Raw genomic sequence first — 17,026 nt, forward strand, 5'->3', positions numbered from 1 at the left:
TCCACTCGCCAGAATACACATCTTGGCACTCAGGAAGTCTACCTCCGAATTCTGTACGCCGGGAATGCACACCGCCGACAGAGCCGGAAAGGTGACGCTCTGTCCAGCAAAGGATGTGACTTACGTACCTCCTTCATGGCGTTAAGTAGGCAACGGCTGCTGTGTTGCCTGACTGCACTTTACCGGACGCCTGTGGAGGAGAAGCTGAGCTAGGCAAAAAGACATGTATACTGCCCTGAGTTCCATGACATTGACGGGCAGTTGCCTTTCCTGAGCTGTCCACCATCCCTGGAATGTTTGCTGACAAGATATGCCACCAACCCCCAAAGACTTGCATTGGTGGTGAGCACCATCCAGTCCTGGTTCCAAAAGGAGCTACCCTTCTCCAGGTGGGACCTGTGCAGCCACAAGAAAGAGTGAAAAACCTCTTGCGAGAGAATGACCGCCTGCGCCTTGTTCCACCTTTCAAGAACTTCTAATTAAAGAGGACGGGAGCGAAACTGGTCAGACTCCACCATGTCGAATGAGTCAACCAAGGAACCCATGATTTGCATGCAGGAGTGGATGGATAACCCGACGATGACTGAGGAACGTGCAAACTTTGGACTGCAGGACCTGAATCTTATCTGATGGAAAGAAGTTGAATCCTGGAGTCCAGCAGAGCTCCTAAGAGCAACATTTCCTGAGTAAGCGTCAACCTACATTTGCGCCAATTTATCTTCCACAAGTGTGACTACAATAAATTCCCCGTCAGACGAATGTGGACCATCAGGACATCCAGAGATGGAGCCAGGAAAATGTCGACTCCCAGGCCGACACTCACCAGAACAGGGTGTTCTCCCACACTAGCAGTGTATAGCCACACTTAACGGTCCCCTTGCACGTCCAGCTGCAGGCTCTGGAAACAATAGTGTGCTGCCCCTTCTGAAGTCCATCGGCGGCAGTGAGGGCATACCATAGGAAGTCTGACACTGCCGCTCAAAAGAACTAGTAAAAAATGAAATCAAAGAAATACAATTAACGGGGAGACCACCTAAAGCAGACCCCCAAAAAACATCACCCGCTCTTGCCGGTACAAAACTCAAAACTGGCTAGCCAATGACTGAGGGCGAGGCAGAAATGAGAGGAACTCCTGGGCTGCTGGGTAAAAAATAGTAACTATTTGGTGCCCAGGTTCTCCTCTCCAGGCTATACCCAGAGTATCTCCTGTACCCACTAGTGTAGTGGAGGATGAAGAAAGATAAATAATTGAAGCTGTATCAGATATAGTTTCATACATATGCACTTAATTTACCAAGAGGCTCCTAGTACAGCAACTACAAACCGCTTATAAGGATTATATATTTTATATATACACTAAAAAGGATTATATATTTTGTGCTGTACAGACAAATATTTAGGCCAAGCTACATATTTATATGTACTGTATGCATGTATGTGATGTGTCAGGGGAAAATATTAGGGTACTTTTTAACAGAGATGTAGATAACATCAAAGAGTATGATGCTCCAAATTATGGGGAAAATACCCTAACCTGGAAGATTCCAATTGCCACTGATTTTGGGCAATAGATCCCACAATGGTGTTTTGGAAATTGATTAATAGAAGCATTAAATAGGATTACATACCAATATCACAAAGCATCTACAGGTCATAGACCCAGAATGAAAACAATGGTATTTAGAACAAAATATACAAACACAATATAATTTTAATTGTGTCTACACAAATTGCGAATAGGAACATTCAAAGAAATATGCAATATTTACTTACATAGTTTAAAACAAATTTATTTTCTCATACTAATTGTCAAATGTGGGGTGTAACCTCGGCAATTCCAGAGTAACAGCCCCCATACATCAGCAATACATTGTTGCAATATCCCGATCCAGTTTTTGGGCCTAAATTCCAGGATCCTGAGATTGGCCTCCCTACATATACTGTATTGTAATGAAGAGTTTTTAAAACCGCAGATTCAGCTGGAGTATATATACTGTACAAGAGGTGTGCAGTAAGTTTCCGGATGTCTGGTTGTGAACTGTAATTTTTGACTAAAGTTTTTGTGAAATGTCATGGCACAGAACAGTATATAAATCAGCACTGCACACTAAAGAAGTCAGCATGTTCGCTTCATTCACAAACTCGTTATGGAGCTCAACTGAGGCTACTGGAGAGCCATGATCTGCTACGATTACAAGAGTGGTCTGGGACAGCAAGAGAGTTTTGTCTGACTACAAGCTGGTTTTGGTGAGGTGAGCACCAAACCAACTCTGTTTGAGTGCTTTACAGAATTTCGGCACAGAAGACAGTGCCTGGAAGACCAGGAGTGCTGCGGCCAACCCGTGTCTGCCATCACTGAGGACGTTTCTGCCATTTTGGACACAGTTGAGGTGGATGCCAGGGTGACAATGGCCCAGTTAAAGAAGGAGATAGGCATATTATGGAGATCCATCCGCTTGATACTCCACAAAAAGCTTGGCCTGAGCAAGGTTTCTGAATGCTAGGTGCCCCATCAGCTGACTCGAGAGCAGGAGGAGGCTCCAGAAAATTGGTGCCGCAACATGCTGGCCAGGTTTGATGGCGGGTGCTCAAACTCTGGGAGATTATCAGTGGCGATGATTACTTGATATACAGTTGTGAAGCTGAGACCAAACAACAGTTATCCCAGTTGACCCCAGTTGGAGGTGCGCCGCCACAGAATTTTCAAAGTGATCGCAGTGTTGACAAGCAGATGATGACCGTTTTTGTTGCCCAGACTGGTCATGTAGCTACCTTACCACTCATGCAGCAGCGCACAGTCACTGGAGACCGGTATGCCAACCAATGCCTACCCCAAGTGTTGTAAACCATTTCCAGGTGCAAGAAGGCGTGCTTGTGGTACACTTCTACATCAGAACAATGGTGAATTTTTTTGCACCATGAACGCATCCAGGAGATTGGTCATCTGCCTTACAGTCCAGACCTGGCTCCCTGCAAATTCTTTGTTTTCCTATAAATCAAGTACAAGATACGTGGAATTCGTTTTTGAGTCACCGGAAGCTACAGTGGAGACCTTCATCCAGCATGTAGAAGACACACCGCGCCTTCAGGCTGGTCCAGCTGCATCACTAAGTGTTTTAAGCAATGCAACTTTGCATGGACTCATCTGGCGAAAACTTTTTAAGAATGTAAGCTTCACTTTGTAAATATACTTTTTGTGCATCCAGAAACATATTGCACACGCCTCGTAACTATACAAAGGAGATGGAAAGGGACTAGTACTCAAAAAAATAAGAATTTACTTACCGATAATTCTATTTCTCATAGTCCGTAGTGGATGCTGGGGACTCCGAAAGGACCATGGGGAATAGCGGCTCCGCAGGAGACTGGGCACAAAGTAAAAGCTTTAGGACTAGCTGGTGTGCACTGGCTCCTCCCCCTATGACCCTCCTCCAAGCCTCAGTTAGGATACTGTGCCCGGACGAGCGTACACAATAAGGAAGGATTTTGAATCCCGGGTAAGACTCATACCAGCCACACCAATCACACCGTACAACTTGTGATCTGAACCCAGTTAACAGCATGATAACAGAAGGAGCCTCTGAAAAGATGGCTCACAACAACAATAACCCGATTTTTATAACAATAACTATGTACAAGTAATGCAGACAATCCGCACTTGGGATGGGCGCCCAGCATCCACTACGGACTATGAGAAATAGAATTATCGGTAAGTAAATTCTTATTTTCTCTAACGTCCTAGTGGATGCTGGGGACTCCGAAAGGACCATGGGGATTATACCAAAGCTCCCAAACGGGCGGGAGAGTGCAGATGACTCTGCAGCACCGAATGAGAGAACTCCAGGTCCTCCTCAGCCAGGGTATCAAATTTGTAGAATTTAGCAAACGTGTTTGCCCCTGACCAAGTAGCTGCTCGGCAAAGTTGTAAAGCCGAGACCCCTCGGGCAGCCGCCCAAGATGAGCCCACTTTCCGTGTGGAATGGGCTTTTACAGATTTTGGCTGTGGCAGGCCTGCCACAGAATGTGCAAGCTGAATTGTACTACAAATCCAACGAGCAATCGTCTGCTTAGAAGCAGGAGCACCCAGCTTGTTGGGTGCATACAGGATAAACAGCGAATCAGATTTTCTGACTCCAGCCGTCCTGGAAACATATATTTTCAGGGCCCTGACTACGTCCAGCAACTTGGAATCATCCAAGTCCCTAGTAGCCGCAGGCACCACAATAGGCTGGTTTAAGTGAAATGCTGAAACCACCTTAGGGAGAAATTGAGGACGAGTCCTCAATTCTGCCCTGTCCGTATGAAAAATTAGGTAAGGGCTTTTATAGGATAAAGCCGCCAATTCTGAGACACGCCTGGCTGAAGCCAGGGCTAACAGCATTACCACTTTCCATGTGAGATATTTTAAGTCCACAGTGGTGAGTGGTTCAAACCAATGTGATTTTAGGAATCCCAAAACTACATTGAGATCCCAAGGTGCCACTGGAGGCACAAAAGAAGGCTGTATATGCAGTACTCCCTTGACAAACGTCTGAACTTCAGGAACAGAAGCCAGTTCTTTTTGGAAGAATATTGACAGGGACGAAATTTGAACCTTAATGGACCCTAATTTGAGGCCCATAGACAGTCCTGTTTGCAGGAAATGCAGGAAACGACCCAGTTGAAATTCCTCTGTAGGGGCCTTCCTGGCCTCGCACCACGCAACATATTTACGCCAAATACGGTGATAATGTTGTATGGTTACATCCTTCCTGGCTTTGATCAGGGTAGGGATGACTTCATCCGGAATGCCTTTTTCCTTCAGGATCCGGCGTTCAACCGCCATGCCGTCAAACGCAGCCGCGGTAAGTCTTGGAACAGACATGGTCCCTGCTGGAGCAGGTCCTTTCTTAGAGGTAGAGGCCACGGGTCTTCCGTGAGCATCTCTTGAATTTCCGGGTACCAAGTCCTTCTTGGCCAATCCGGAGCCACGAGTATAGTCTTTACTCCTCTCCTTCTTATGATTCTCAGTACTTTTGGTATGAGAGGAAGAGGAGGGAACACATACACTGACTGGTACACCCACGGTGTTACCAGAGCGTCCACAGCTATTGCCTGAGGGTCCCTTGACCTGGCACAATATCTGTCCAGTTTTTTGTTGAGGCGGGACGCCATCATGTCCACCTTTGGTTTTTCCCAACGGTTCACAATCATGTGGAAGACTTCTGGGTGAAGTCCCCACTCCCCCGGGTGAAGATCGTGTCTGCTGAGGAAGTCTGCTTCCCAGTTGTCCACTCCCGGAATGAACACTGCTGACAGTGCTATCACATGATTCTCCGCCCAGCGAAGAATCCTTGCCACTTCCATCATTGCCCTCCTGCTTCTTGTGCCGCCCTGTCTGTTTACGTGGGCGACTGCCGTGATGTTGTCCGACTGGATCAACACCGGCTGACCCTGAAGCAGAGGTCTTGCCTGACTTAGGGCATTGTAAATGGCCCTTAGTTCCAGGATATTTATGTGAAGTGACGTTTCCATGCTTGACCACAAGCCCTGGAAATTTCTTCCCTGTGTGACTGCTCTCCAGCCTCTCAGGCTGGCATCCGTGGTCACCAGGTACCCAATCCTGAATGCCGAATCTGCGGCCCTCTAGGAGATGAGCACTCTGTAACCACCACAGGAGAGACACCCTTGTCCTTGGAGACAGGGTTATCCGCTGATGCATTTGAAGATGCGATCCGGACCATTTGTCCAGCAGATCCCACTGAAAAGTTCTTGCGTGGAATCTGCCGAATGGAATCGCTTCGTAAGAAGCCACCATCTTTCCCAGGACCCTTGTGCATTGTTGTACTGACACTTGGCCTGGTCTTAGGAGGTTCCTGACTAGGTCGGATAACTCCTTGGCTTTCTCCTCCGGGAGAAACACCTTTTTCTGTACTGTGTCCAGAATCATCCCTAGGAACAGCAGACGTGTCGTCGGAATCAGCTGCGATTTTGGAATATTTAGAATCCATCCGTGCTGTCGTAGTACTACTTGAGATAGTGCTACTCCGACCTCTAACTGTTCTCTGGACCTTGCCCTTATCAGGAGATCGTCCAAGTAAGGGATAATTAAGACGCCTTTTCTTCGAAGAAGAATCATCATTTCGGCCATTACCTTGGTAAAGACCCGGGGTGCCGTGGACAATCCAAACGGCAGCGTCTGAAACTGATAGTGACAGTTCTGTACCACAAACCTGAGGTACCCTTGGGTGAGAAGGGCAAATTGGGACATGGAGGTAAGCATCCTTGATGTCCAGAGACACCATATAGTCCCCTTCTTCCAGGTTCGCTATCACTGCTCTGAGTGACTCCATCTTGAACTTGAACCTTTTTATGTAAGTGTTCAAGGATTTCAGATTTAAAATGGGTCTCACCGAGCCGTCCGGCTTCGGTACCACAAACAGCGTGGAATAATACCCCTTTCCCTGTTGTAGGAGGGGTACCTTGATTATCACCTGCTGGGAATACAGCTTGTGAATGGCTTCCAATACCACCTCCCTGTCGGGGGGAGAGGTTGGTAAAGCAGACTTCAGGAACCGGCGAGGGGGAGACGTCTCGAATTCCAATTTGTACCCCTGAGATACTACCTGCAGGATCCAGGGGTCCACTTGCGAGTGAGCCCACTGCGCGCTGAAATTCTTGAGACGGGCCCCCACCGTGCCTGAGTCCGCTTGTAAGGCCCCAGCGTCATGCTGAGGACTTAGCAGAAGCGGGGGAGGGCTTCTGTTCGTGGGAAGAGGCTGTCTGCTGCAGTCTTTTTCCCCTTCCTCTGCCCCGGGGCAGATATGAGTGGCCTTTTGCCCGCTTGCCCTTATGGGGACGAAAGGACTGAGCCTGAAAAGACGGTATCTTTTTCTGCTGCGAGGTGACTTGGGGTAAAAAGGTGGATTTTCCAGCCGTTGCCGTGGCCACCAGGTCCGATAGATCGACCCCAAATAACTCCTCCCCTTTATACGGCAATACTTCCATATGCCGTTTGGAATCCGCATCCCCTGACCACTGTCGCGTCCATAATCCTCTTCTGGCAGAAATGGACATCGCACTTACTCTTGATGCCAGAGTGCAAATATCCCTCTGTGCATCTCGCATATATAGAAATGCATCCTTTAAATGCTCTATAGTCAATAATATATTGTCCCTGTCCAGGGTATCAATATTTTCAGTCAGGGAATCCGACCAAGCCACCCCAGCACTGCACATCCAGGCTGAGGCGATTGCTGGTCGCAGTATAATACCAGTATGTGTGTATATACTTTTAAGGATATTTTCCAGCTTCCTATCAGCTGGTTCCTTGAGGGCGGCCGTATCAGGAGACGGTAACGCCACTTGTTTTGATAAGCGTGTGAGCACCTTATCTACGCTAGGGGGTGTTTCCCAACGCGCCCTAACCTCTGGCAGGAAAGGGTATAATGCCAATAATTTTTTAGAAATTAGCAGTTTTTTATCGGGGGAAACCCACGCTTCATCACACACCTCATTTAATTCATCTGATTCAGGAAAAACTACGGGTAGTTTTTTCACACCCCACATAATACCCTTTTTTGTGGTACTTGTAGTATCAGAAATGTTCAAAACCTCCTTCATTGCCGTGATCATGTAACGTGTGGCCCTACTGGAAAATACGTTTGTTTCCTCACCGTCGACACTGGAGTCAGTGTCCGTGTCAGTGTCTGTATCGACCTGAGGTAACGGGCGTTTTATAGCCCCTGACGGTGTTTGAGACGCCTGGACAGGTATTAACTGATTTGCCGGCTGTCTCATGTCGTCAACAGTCTTTTGTAAAGTGCCGACACTATCACGTAATTCTTTCCATAAGACCATCCAGTCAGGTGTCGACTCCCTAGGGGGTGACATCACTAACACAGGCAATTGCTCCGCCTCCACACCATTTTCCTCCTCATACATGTCGACACAGCGTACCGACACACAGCACACACACAGGGAATGCTCTGACAGAGGACAGGACCCCACTAGCCCTTTGGGGAGACAGAGGGAGAGTTTGCCAGCACACACCAGAGCGCTATATATATACAGGGATAACCTTATATAAGTGTTTTTCCCTAATATAGCTGCTGTATATATTAATATGCCAATTGAGTGCCCCCCCTCTCTTGTTTTACCCTGTTTCTGTAGTGCAGGACTGCAGGGGAGAGTCAGGGAGCCTTCCTCCAACGGAGCGGTGAGGAAAAAATGGCACTTGTGTGCTGAGGAGATAGGCTCCGCCCCTTTTTCGGCGGCCTTTCTCCCGCTTTTTTGTGGAAAACTGGCAGGGGTTAAATACATCCATATAGCCCAGGAGCTATATGTGATGTATTTTTAGCCATTTAAGGTATTTTCATTGCGTCCCAGGGCGCCCCCCCCCAGTGCCCTGCACCCTCAGTGACCGGAGTGTGAAGTGTGCTGAGAGCAATGGCGCACAGCTGCGGTGCTGTGCGCTACCTTATTGAAGACAGGACGTCTTCTGCCGCCGATTTTCCGGACCTCTTCACTCTTCTGGCTCTGTAAGGGGGCCGGCGGCGCGGCTCCGGGACCCATACATGGCTGGGCCTGTGATCGTCCCTCTGGAGCTAATGTCCAGTAGCCTAAGAAGCCCAATCCACTCTGCACGCAGGTGAGTTCGCTTCTTCTCCCCTTAGTCCCTCGATGCAGTGAGCCTGTTGCCAGCAGGTCTCACTGAAAATAAAAAAACCTATTTAAGCTTTTACTCTAAGCAGCTCAGGAGAGCCACCTAGATTGCACCCTTCTCGTTCGGGCACAAAATCTTAACTGAGGCTTGGAGGAGGGTCATAGGGGGAGGAGCCAGTGCACACCAGCTAGTCCTAAAGCTTTTACTTTGTGCCCAGTCTCCTGCGGAGCCGCTATTCCCCATGGTCCTTTCGGAGTCCCCAGCATCCACTAGGACGTTAGAGAAATTACCTTTTCAGAATAAATGTTAAAATAAAAAAACAAGTGGGCACAGTTTTAGTGCAAAACTAAATGTAGTAATATAGTTAGATAGTAAAAAGTAGAGCTTGTAAAAACTTCTAGTGTTCCCAAATAAAATTATGGGAATAGAGCTTGTTTGTAAAGAAAGCATCCTGTGACAATAGCCTAAACCATGGTTGTCCATCTGGGGGTCTGCTGGGGAGATGAGGCCCTTAGAAACAAATCTATGGCTTTAAGCTATCTTGGGAAATGTGTGGCTGTGTGAGAGTATTTACATATTAGCCACTTAACACATTTTGGCCAGTTCAAAAAAACCCAGACAAGTACAATTAAAGAAGGAACACAGATAATAAATTATCTACTGTACATATATAACCATTGTGGAATCTCAGTCATAACTCAATTCTGCATTTGCGCACCAAAACTTCATGTCCAAACTTTATATGATGTCGTTTTCAGACTGTAAATCACATTCACTTTTAATGGAAATATCAGCCTAAAGTCATCAGTTGACTGATATTTTAAAGGCAAAGTAGATAGGAGAGTTAAATGTTAAGAACTTGCCATCCTCATGACGGAGATATTGATTGCCACCGGCATCTCTAGCCAAGGACCAAGCCTCGCCTTCATCATTTTCACAGAACTCTACCATGCTGTTCTTGTCCAGCTGTACCCATGTACCTTCTGCACTGACCACCTGGCACAGAAACAGAAACCACAAGATTCATGGAGATCTTAAACATTTCAATGCCTCATGTGATAAACAGTAATGGCTGCAGCATGCAATGGTACAAATTGGAGTATATATGGTTATTCCAGCATTAAACAGGCTTAGGTTGGGTATGCAGAGCAATATTTTTACACAGCATATGAAAGAGCAAACCAGCAAACAAATGGCAAGCATAGCAGGAAACTGTCCTGATTTCAACCAAGGCATCCACATGTTCCATTTGTGGATTGAGATATAGCATGACACACTACACCCTGAGCAAACTTTACGTATTAAAGGACACATTGTTACTGTAAAGAAACAGCGGTGAGAAGATAGACGTTAAAGGTTTCTTATATAAACAGAAAGTAAAAATGCTGACAACCTTTACAAAGCAGCAAGTTACTCAGTACTGTACAGGACACAAACATACTCTTGTACATCTCATAAAATGACTGGGGTCAGTAAATATTTCAAATGCCCTATAGAAATGTTAACAAATTCAAGTTTTCCAAATATTAGCACAATGCAAAACCTCACAAAACAGAAAATAAGGAAAGAAAATGTAGCTTTTTTTTCTTTTGTATTTACATGACAAAAGCTGCATCATTTAAGTCATGAACTGTAGCTATTAGAGTCCATACCTCGCCCACAGCCTTGACTTTGTTTCCCAGTACTAACATTCCAATTGGGATACCTCTTAGGTTTGGGCAGCTTCTGATGTTGTGACCAGAGGGCCCAGTCTTCACTACCTTGTAGAATCCTGGTCCGCCCCTAAGAACTGGGACTTCATGTTCTCCCATCGTCATCTCCTGTGCACAATGCACATTGAAATCTTTCAGTATATCCTCTGCATTTACAACCTGATCCTAGAAAATAGAAGAACATAGTATCCACATTACTGTCCATTGTCCAATCTACATATTTGAAGAAACACACCGTTCTGCATACATTTTATTAACCAAAAGTTTTAAGTTTACTGTGGTTTGAGCCTGAGATCTCAGTTGTAGCCTTATTGACAGAACTACTGTAGATTGCCCACTTACAGTAACATCAATAGCATTACAAATCATAACTTAGCAGTGCTCTAACAAACTGTTAAAAATTGAAGTTAACAGCAGGACATTTCCCCCTCACAACACTTAAGTTAATAATTTTTTGGATGAAGTAAAATTTGAATATTTTGAGGACTCTAAGTTTTCAGTCCTCACTGTGTTCCCTCTCTCCAGAAAAGGACTGAATTAGAACAGTGGTTGCCAAACTTTCTTCAGTCACAGCAGTATCAGCATTTTTGTAATGGCATCCCTAGGCCAATAGTTTCTTTTGGAGACGTTCAGAAAAACAAATCAAATTAAGTAAATTGTGCTTACCTGTCGCTATTAGGCTCAGTTATATGGTGGAGAACAGTGCTGCACTTCTGTTAGTCTACAAACACCAATCTCCCATCACTTTAGCCGGGAGAACGGGTGTGATAAAACAACTAAATCTCGCCCCATGATTGCAAGTCACCAGCTCTGGTTTAGCCTATCGTATTGACCATGAAATATCATTTGGTCCTAGACCAAAAATAGCGTCACTCCTGGGTGCCACAACACCCAGTTTGTGAACCACTGAATTAGGGGATTCTTTGCAATGTGGCTATGGGGCTAGAGCTTGGTGTAAGTGCGCACCTGTTAAATGTCAGGAAGGTGCTGAATGTAAAATGCAGATAATGTAAAACCTAATTAGAAATCTTACAGTTTTCACTGTTTATTTCAATAAAACGTAAGTGTTTGAAGGTAAAAGGAGACGTAAGTGTTTGAAGGTAAAAGGAGCTTTAAATAGGTTACACACAATGTGATTTCTTAAGTATTACAGATCAAATCCAACTTAACTATTACTGTAATTCTTGGTTTCTCTTCTATGCAAAATAGAAAACATACAATATATGAATTAAATCCATATCGGTGAGGCACTGTATTTTAATAGGTAGAAAAATTAAACATCTATTTACGATTTTCTTTCTTCTTATATGAAAATCTGTCCAAGGACACAAGACTATTCTACTTTATTGGATAAAATAACATTTAATACACAGGTCACTGCAGAGCTGTCATATCGCATGGCATGTGTGTGTATGTGGGGGGTGGGAAGCTGCGACAAGAAGATGATGTAAGAGTTGCAGAACTACTGTAACTAGTCCTCTGTAGTGGAAAGGACCTAACTGTAGCATCGTACTCATACTGTGGAATTAAGAATTATATTAAAATACAAAGTGCAATAGGAAGAGATGTAATGACTGGTAATGCCACAGCACATATACCGTATATAGATAAAAAAAAAATATTTTTTTTCATCAGATCAAAAGTTTAGTGCTTTTCACGAGTAACAGAAAAATGCCATCAAATCACAGTATCAGACATTTTTACAAATGTAGATTAAAGGATTATCTAAGAATTCCTCAAGGTTTCCAAGATTCAGTAGTGAAGGTGCAAACACTGGTGAAAAACAGTATTATACTGAATAAGCCTGGAGGTTGGTGATTACCAAACACAATGCCAAGATCACAGGATACCCACTGGTCTTTTGCTAGTATTTTGTTTCCATTTGCACAAGCAAATGAGTGCTGTCGGGAGAAGTGGCTTTCACACTCTTCATACACCACTTACTTGTGTGCAGTGAAGAGGGAGTTGACGATTGTGCATCAATAATTGCCACCAAGCTAAGACTGGCAAAAGCATATGGATTCCTTCCAGGCAGTGGGTAAAAATGCATATAAAAGTCAAAAAGTCTCATGTAAAAATGTATACCATCCCTTCAAGTCTGAACTGTGTCAACAGCTATTCCTGGCCAAATAAACTTTCCAATTAATACTAAAGACCCTGATCAGTATCTAGCCTATACTGTACTTGCCGCATCCCGGTGACCAACACTATAATCTATCCCCAAGCTGTACTGTGTTGAACTCAGTGTCCAGAGACAACGCTCTGCGCCTCCTATGGGCACTTCTGGTGTAAACAGCAATAGTTGCAGCAACTATTCTCCTGACACCGGGCGCACCATTGTGGTGGGCAACAGACACAGCTGGTGTGTGTATGACGTGACCAAGGTTTGCTGGTAAAAGTAGTGCAACAATGGCAGGTTACCAATGGTAGATGAAACAATATGTAACCCCCTGGGATGAGGTGGGTAAGTAAGCCTGTAAACAGTAATAAAGTTTTTTTATATTTGGAAAAAAAAGAAAACAATTCCATTGCAATGCTATGATTTCAGAAAATAAAATGGTAAAAGCACCAAAAACCATGGATACTTTATAAAGTTATGCACAAAATGGAAAGCTGCTCAATCAGATTGTAATGTCACTCAGGTGCTAAAAGGGAGGGGTAATTCTGTGTAGGAAAAAACTGTGTGTTCCCTAATGCACACCGAGTGAAAAATATTACTACATAATAGTTAGGGACCCCCAGTGACGGAGAAGCCTTGTCGATTGGCCTGGAGGCTTAACCCCATATCTGCAGATATACACAACTAAGATCTCCGTATTATCTGACTATTATGTAGTAATATTTTTCACTCGGTGTGCATTAGGGAACACATAGTTTTTTCCTACACAGAATTACCCCTCCCTTTTAGCACCTGAGTGACATTACAATCTGATTGAGCAGCTTTCCATTTTGTGCATTGTATTTAGAGAGGCATGGATGGGTCAGCATTAGGAGGGATTGCTGACTCCAGAGTGCCATAGGGGAAGCCAGGGGTATCCCCAGGTAAGCTGGCTCTCAGATGCTGTAGGAGCCATTACCATGTGGCCTTACACTGGGAATTTAACCCAGACATATTTGTAATTATTTATGGGGTGGGTGTGGGGTGCGGTGGCCCCTGTGTCGGTATGGCTGGGCTGCTTCAGGACGGCACACCCTAACACTTTATTAACACATATGATTTTCCCTATCACTTTGTATATATTATTTTAATCACACCACTTACATAGCACTTCTGTGCTTCTTATTAACCCCTATTAATTTTCACCTGTGTGCTGACCTGGGGTGGCCGACCTGTGCCGACATCGTGGGGTCCTGCACCCCGGACCCATACCTAGTATTAGGGACCCCCAGTGACGGAGAAGCCTTGTCGATCGGCCTGGGGGCTTATCCCTATGTCTGCAGATATACGCAACTAAGATCTCCGTATTATCTGACTATTATGTAGTAATATTTTTCACTCGGTGTGCATTAGGGAACTTTATAAAGTTAGTCAGAGTACAAAGAAAAAAATCCATTAAGGGGTGGGTTGGCCCTTCTATGTTTTGTAAAAAAAAAATTCACTGGGTTTCAAACAAAACTCATTTTATACAAAACAAATCCATATAGTTGCAAAATTTATTTTATATATTTTGTTTAATGCTAGGCATCTATGAGTATTAATTCCCAAAGTCTGATGTTGCAATGGTTCCAGTACACACATGATGAAATAGGGTTGGCGCTGCGTTACCAGCAGTTGGGATCCCGGTGGGCTCGGTAGAAAACTGCGCTTGCCACAGGCTCTATTCCCACTCTATGGGTGTAGTGGACACCCACAAGTGGGAATAGTCCCTTCTAGTCGGCATGCCGACTGTCTATTTTGAGGCTTCGGGATGCAGGGGGGAGTTATTGTGACCGTCGGTAACATAACTACATCCCATGCAATGCTATATGGATATACTCAAACCATTTACCAATATGATCATAGCAATATGAAAAAGAACTGAAACTTTCAAACTGTTTGTGTCCTTGCCTTTGCAAATATTGAGAATATACAATTCATATACTGTAGATATGAGCATCCTATCAAACCTGCATCTAGAGAGCAAACACCCATGGACAACTACCTCCATGTCTCTCAGCCTGTTACACTCACAAGATATCAACAGTTTTAAGAAGTTTCATATTTCTTACTAGCTGCTGAAGCTTCATAGGATGTACTGTAGTATACAGTATGTGCAAACAGCACAATGTTAGGCACACTCACTGTAGGGACTTGCACCATTACCATCCTACTCCTCTGATTTCCACAATCTACCCAAGAACCCTTATACTGAATGCAAAGGCACCAGCTGGCCTAATTCAAAGCCTACATTCTATAAAAACTGGTGATTTCCAGTGTGGAAGCATGCCAGGTCCAGCGGTACCATGACCAGAGAATAATAAAGGTAAATGGCTGATCCTGGTACCCACTGCTGTTCAGGACCACTAGATCCACTGTAATTGTTATCTAGCAGTAACGGGTATAAGTAAGAGCTAGTATTAGACTATTATTACAAGGGATGTAACAGGGGATCCAGCAGTTTACAGAAAGGTGTATGGTCCTGCTGCTTTCACCAATATTTCGAGGATCAGGCCCTCTCTCACACTCTGCAAGCTATTACAACGTTCATTCATGCCCTCATATTCTCTCGTCTAGGCTATTGTAATCTACTCCCCTCTGGCTATCCAGACTCCCCGCCTCATCGCTCTACAGTCCATCTTTAATTCTGAAGCACCCCTCTGCTTTTTCCTCTCTCATCAATAATGCAGATATATATTTTCAGTGGCTTTGCATAAACATTCACAGCAAAATTATACCTAATAGTATAATCTATATTTCCACATTTACATAAATACACACAACATGGTTTAATGTCAATTCGGGAATGATATTTACATATCCTTCTGTGCTAATTATACATTTGCACTAAACCAAGAGAGGTACTCAATAGAATGACGTATACAAGCAATGCCTTCAGCAACGGTGATGCGACAAGTGACAGAAATACAAGACTGGTGAGAGCAGGTATAGAGTAACTCACCTGAGGAAAAAAAGCTTTAGAAGTCCAAGATAAAAAGTCCAAGTCCCTGGCTCCTTGGCTAGCATAAAAGATATTCTGAGCAACAGAGTTTGAGAGAGAAATATCAACAGAGAAAATGGGGAGGGAGCAGCAAGGTGCATAATATACCATTAATGCAGAAGAAGAATACATAATAAAAGACTCAGGAATTCTGGAATGAACAACATATTTAGTAAAGACTCCACAATCACATGAGGAGTCAGGCTAACTGTAACCACATAGAATAAAATCAAAGCTTGGAACGGATGTAGTGTGTCATGCCATTCATAGAAGAGTGATTGAACAAGGTCCAACAGGAGAATTTTCATATACGTAAGCCCTACTGTAAATACTGTAAGAATGACAATTAGGACAATCAAGCAAACTTGTACCATTACAGACCTCTTCTACACAGAATATTTAAGTAGCACTTAGCATTCTGCCATTTTATTAATAGAAATAATTATTTCAGTAAGGTGTGACGTTTTACAAACAAAAACCCAACTCCTCCCACCCCCCTACAACCAAATACCTAAGCACACACAAACGTTAACAGAAATACAGGACTCAATCCACAACAGACTACAGTTTGCTAAACCATCCATGGGTTAAGTGCATCACATGCAATTATTTCTTTGAAATAACGAAAATGTGGATTATATGCACTAAAACTGAAGCTTATATGTACTATAACCAGTGGCAAAAATGTGCTATTTCCTAAAGAGCAGACTAGACTCTGTCTCCCTGGTGCTTAGGTAAAACCAATCTGTGGTCAGCTGTAGTGGTTATCTTTGAATCCATTAGAGGACACTTCACAATTGGATATGGAAAGAATAAAGTAAAACTATATCAGGAGTTCAATGCTCCAATATATATATATATATATATATATATATATATATATATATATATATATATATATATATATATATATATTTAGTGCTGGAATTGTTCATTTTCTTCTTTGACTGTGGGCTATAGAGGCTCTGGTAAATTCTTTAAATTGAAGATATACTAGTGTCACATTGCGACTAAGATGCACAGGACCTGGCGCTCCGAGAAGGGCCATTTGGCACAACTGAAGCAATGACATGGACACATTCGTACTTTATTTACAGGAACATATGGGAAGATTTTCCTTTATTCCCCACCTCACCCTAACCTTAATTATTTTAGAATGTATTCAGACACGTCTAACCAGATAAAATGTTTATAGGCTTTGTTACAAGTTCAGCCCATGCCTCACTAAGCAAACTGTTTACGTAAGGGGACATGGAGGTTGGGAGCAACCGCTGCTTCTACTACTGTACTTAAACCCTATAAAAGTTTCAAAGGAGACTCCTCAAAACACACAGAACCTTCAATGACGGATTCCTCCACTACCTGCTCAGCAGAGGGCTCCGAAACCAACCATACCCAGGTTGGGAGTAACGTACTCTGGCAGTACCAGGAATCAGCTCCTGAAAAGAGGTCTTCAGAAGCTCCATAAAAAGGGAGGAAACTTTAAGAGACCCTGCAAAAACAGACAGGGCCTACACCAAGAAGTTCAACTA

The 17,026-nt window shown here is 43.9% G+C and overlaps 1 protein-coding gene across 16 annotated transcripts in view; it reads right to left on the minus strand.

Moving 5' to 3' along the window:
* MYCBP2 (MYC binding protein 2) overlaps positions 1-17,026 on the minus strand; it is a 705,517-nt gene that overhangs the window by 133,027 nt on the left and 555,464 nt on the right. For 9 of the 16 annotated variants that reach the window (XM_063952980.1, XM_063952968.1, XM_063952974.1 and 6 more), the window contains 3 exons: positions 15,456-15,530; positions 10,297-10,521; positions 9,508-9,640 (listed from right to left, as the gene is read on the minus strand). In XM_063952980.1, the coding sequence (XP_063809050.1) occupies positions 9,508-9,640; positions 10,297-10,521; positions 15,456-15,530 (433 nt within the window). The remainder of the gene's footprint in view (positions 1-9,507; positions 9,641-10,296; positions 10,522-15,455; positions 15,531-17,026) is intronic. The other 7 variants (XM_063952979.1, XM_063952976.1, XM_063952971.1 and 4 more) reach the window with 2 other exon arrangements.

Source organism: Pseudophryne corroboree, chromosome 2 (genome assembly GCF_028390025.1).
Source record: "Pseudophryne corroboree isolate aPseCor3 chromosome 2, aPseCor3.hap2, whole genome shotgun sequence".
Classification (NCBI taxonomy): Eukaryota; Metazoa; Chordata; class Amphibia; order Anura; family Myobatrachidae; genus Pseudophryne; species Pseudophryne corroboree.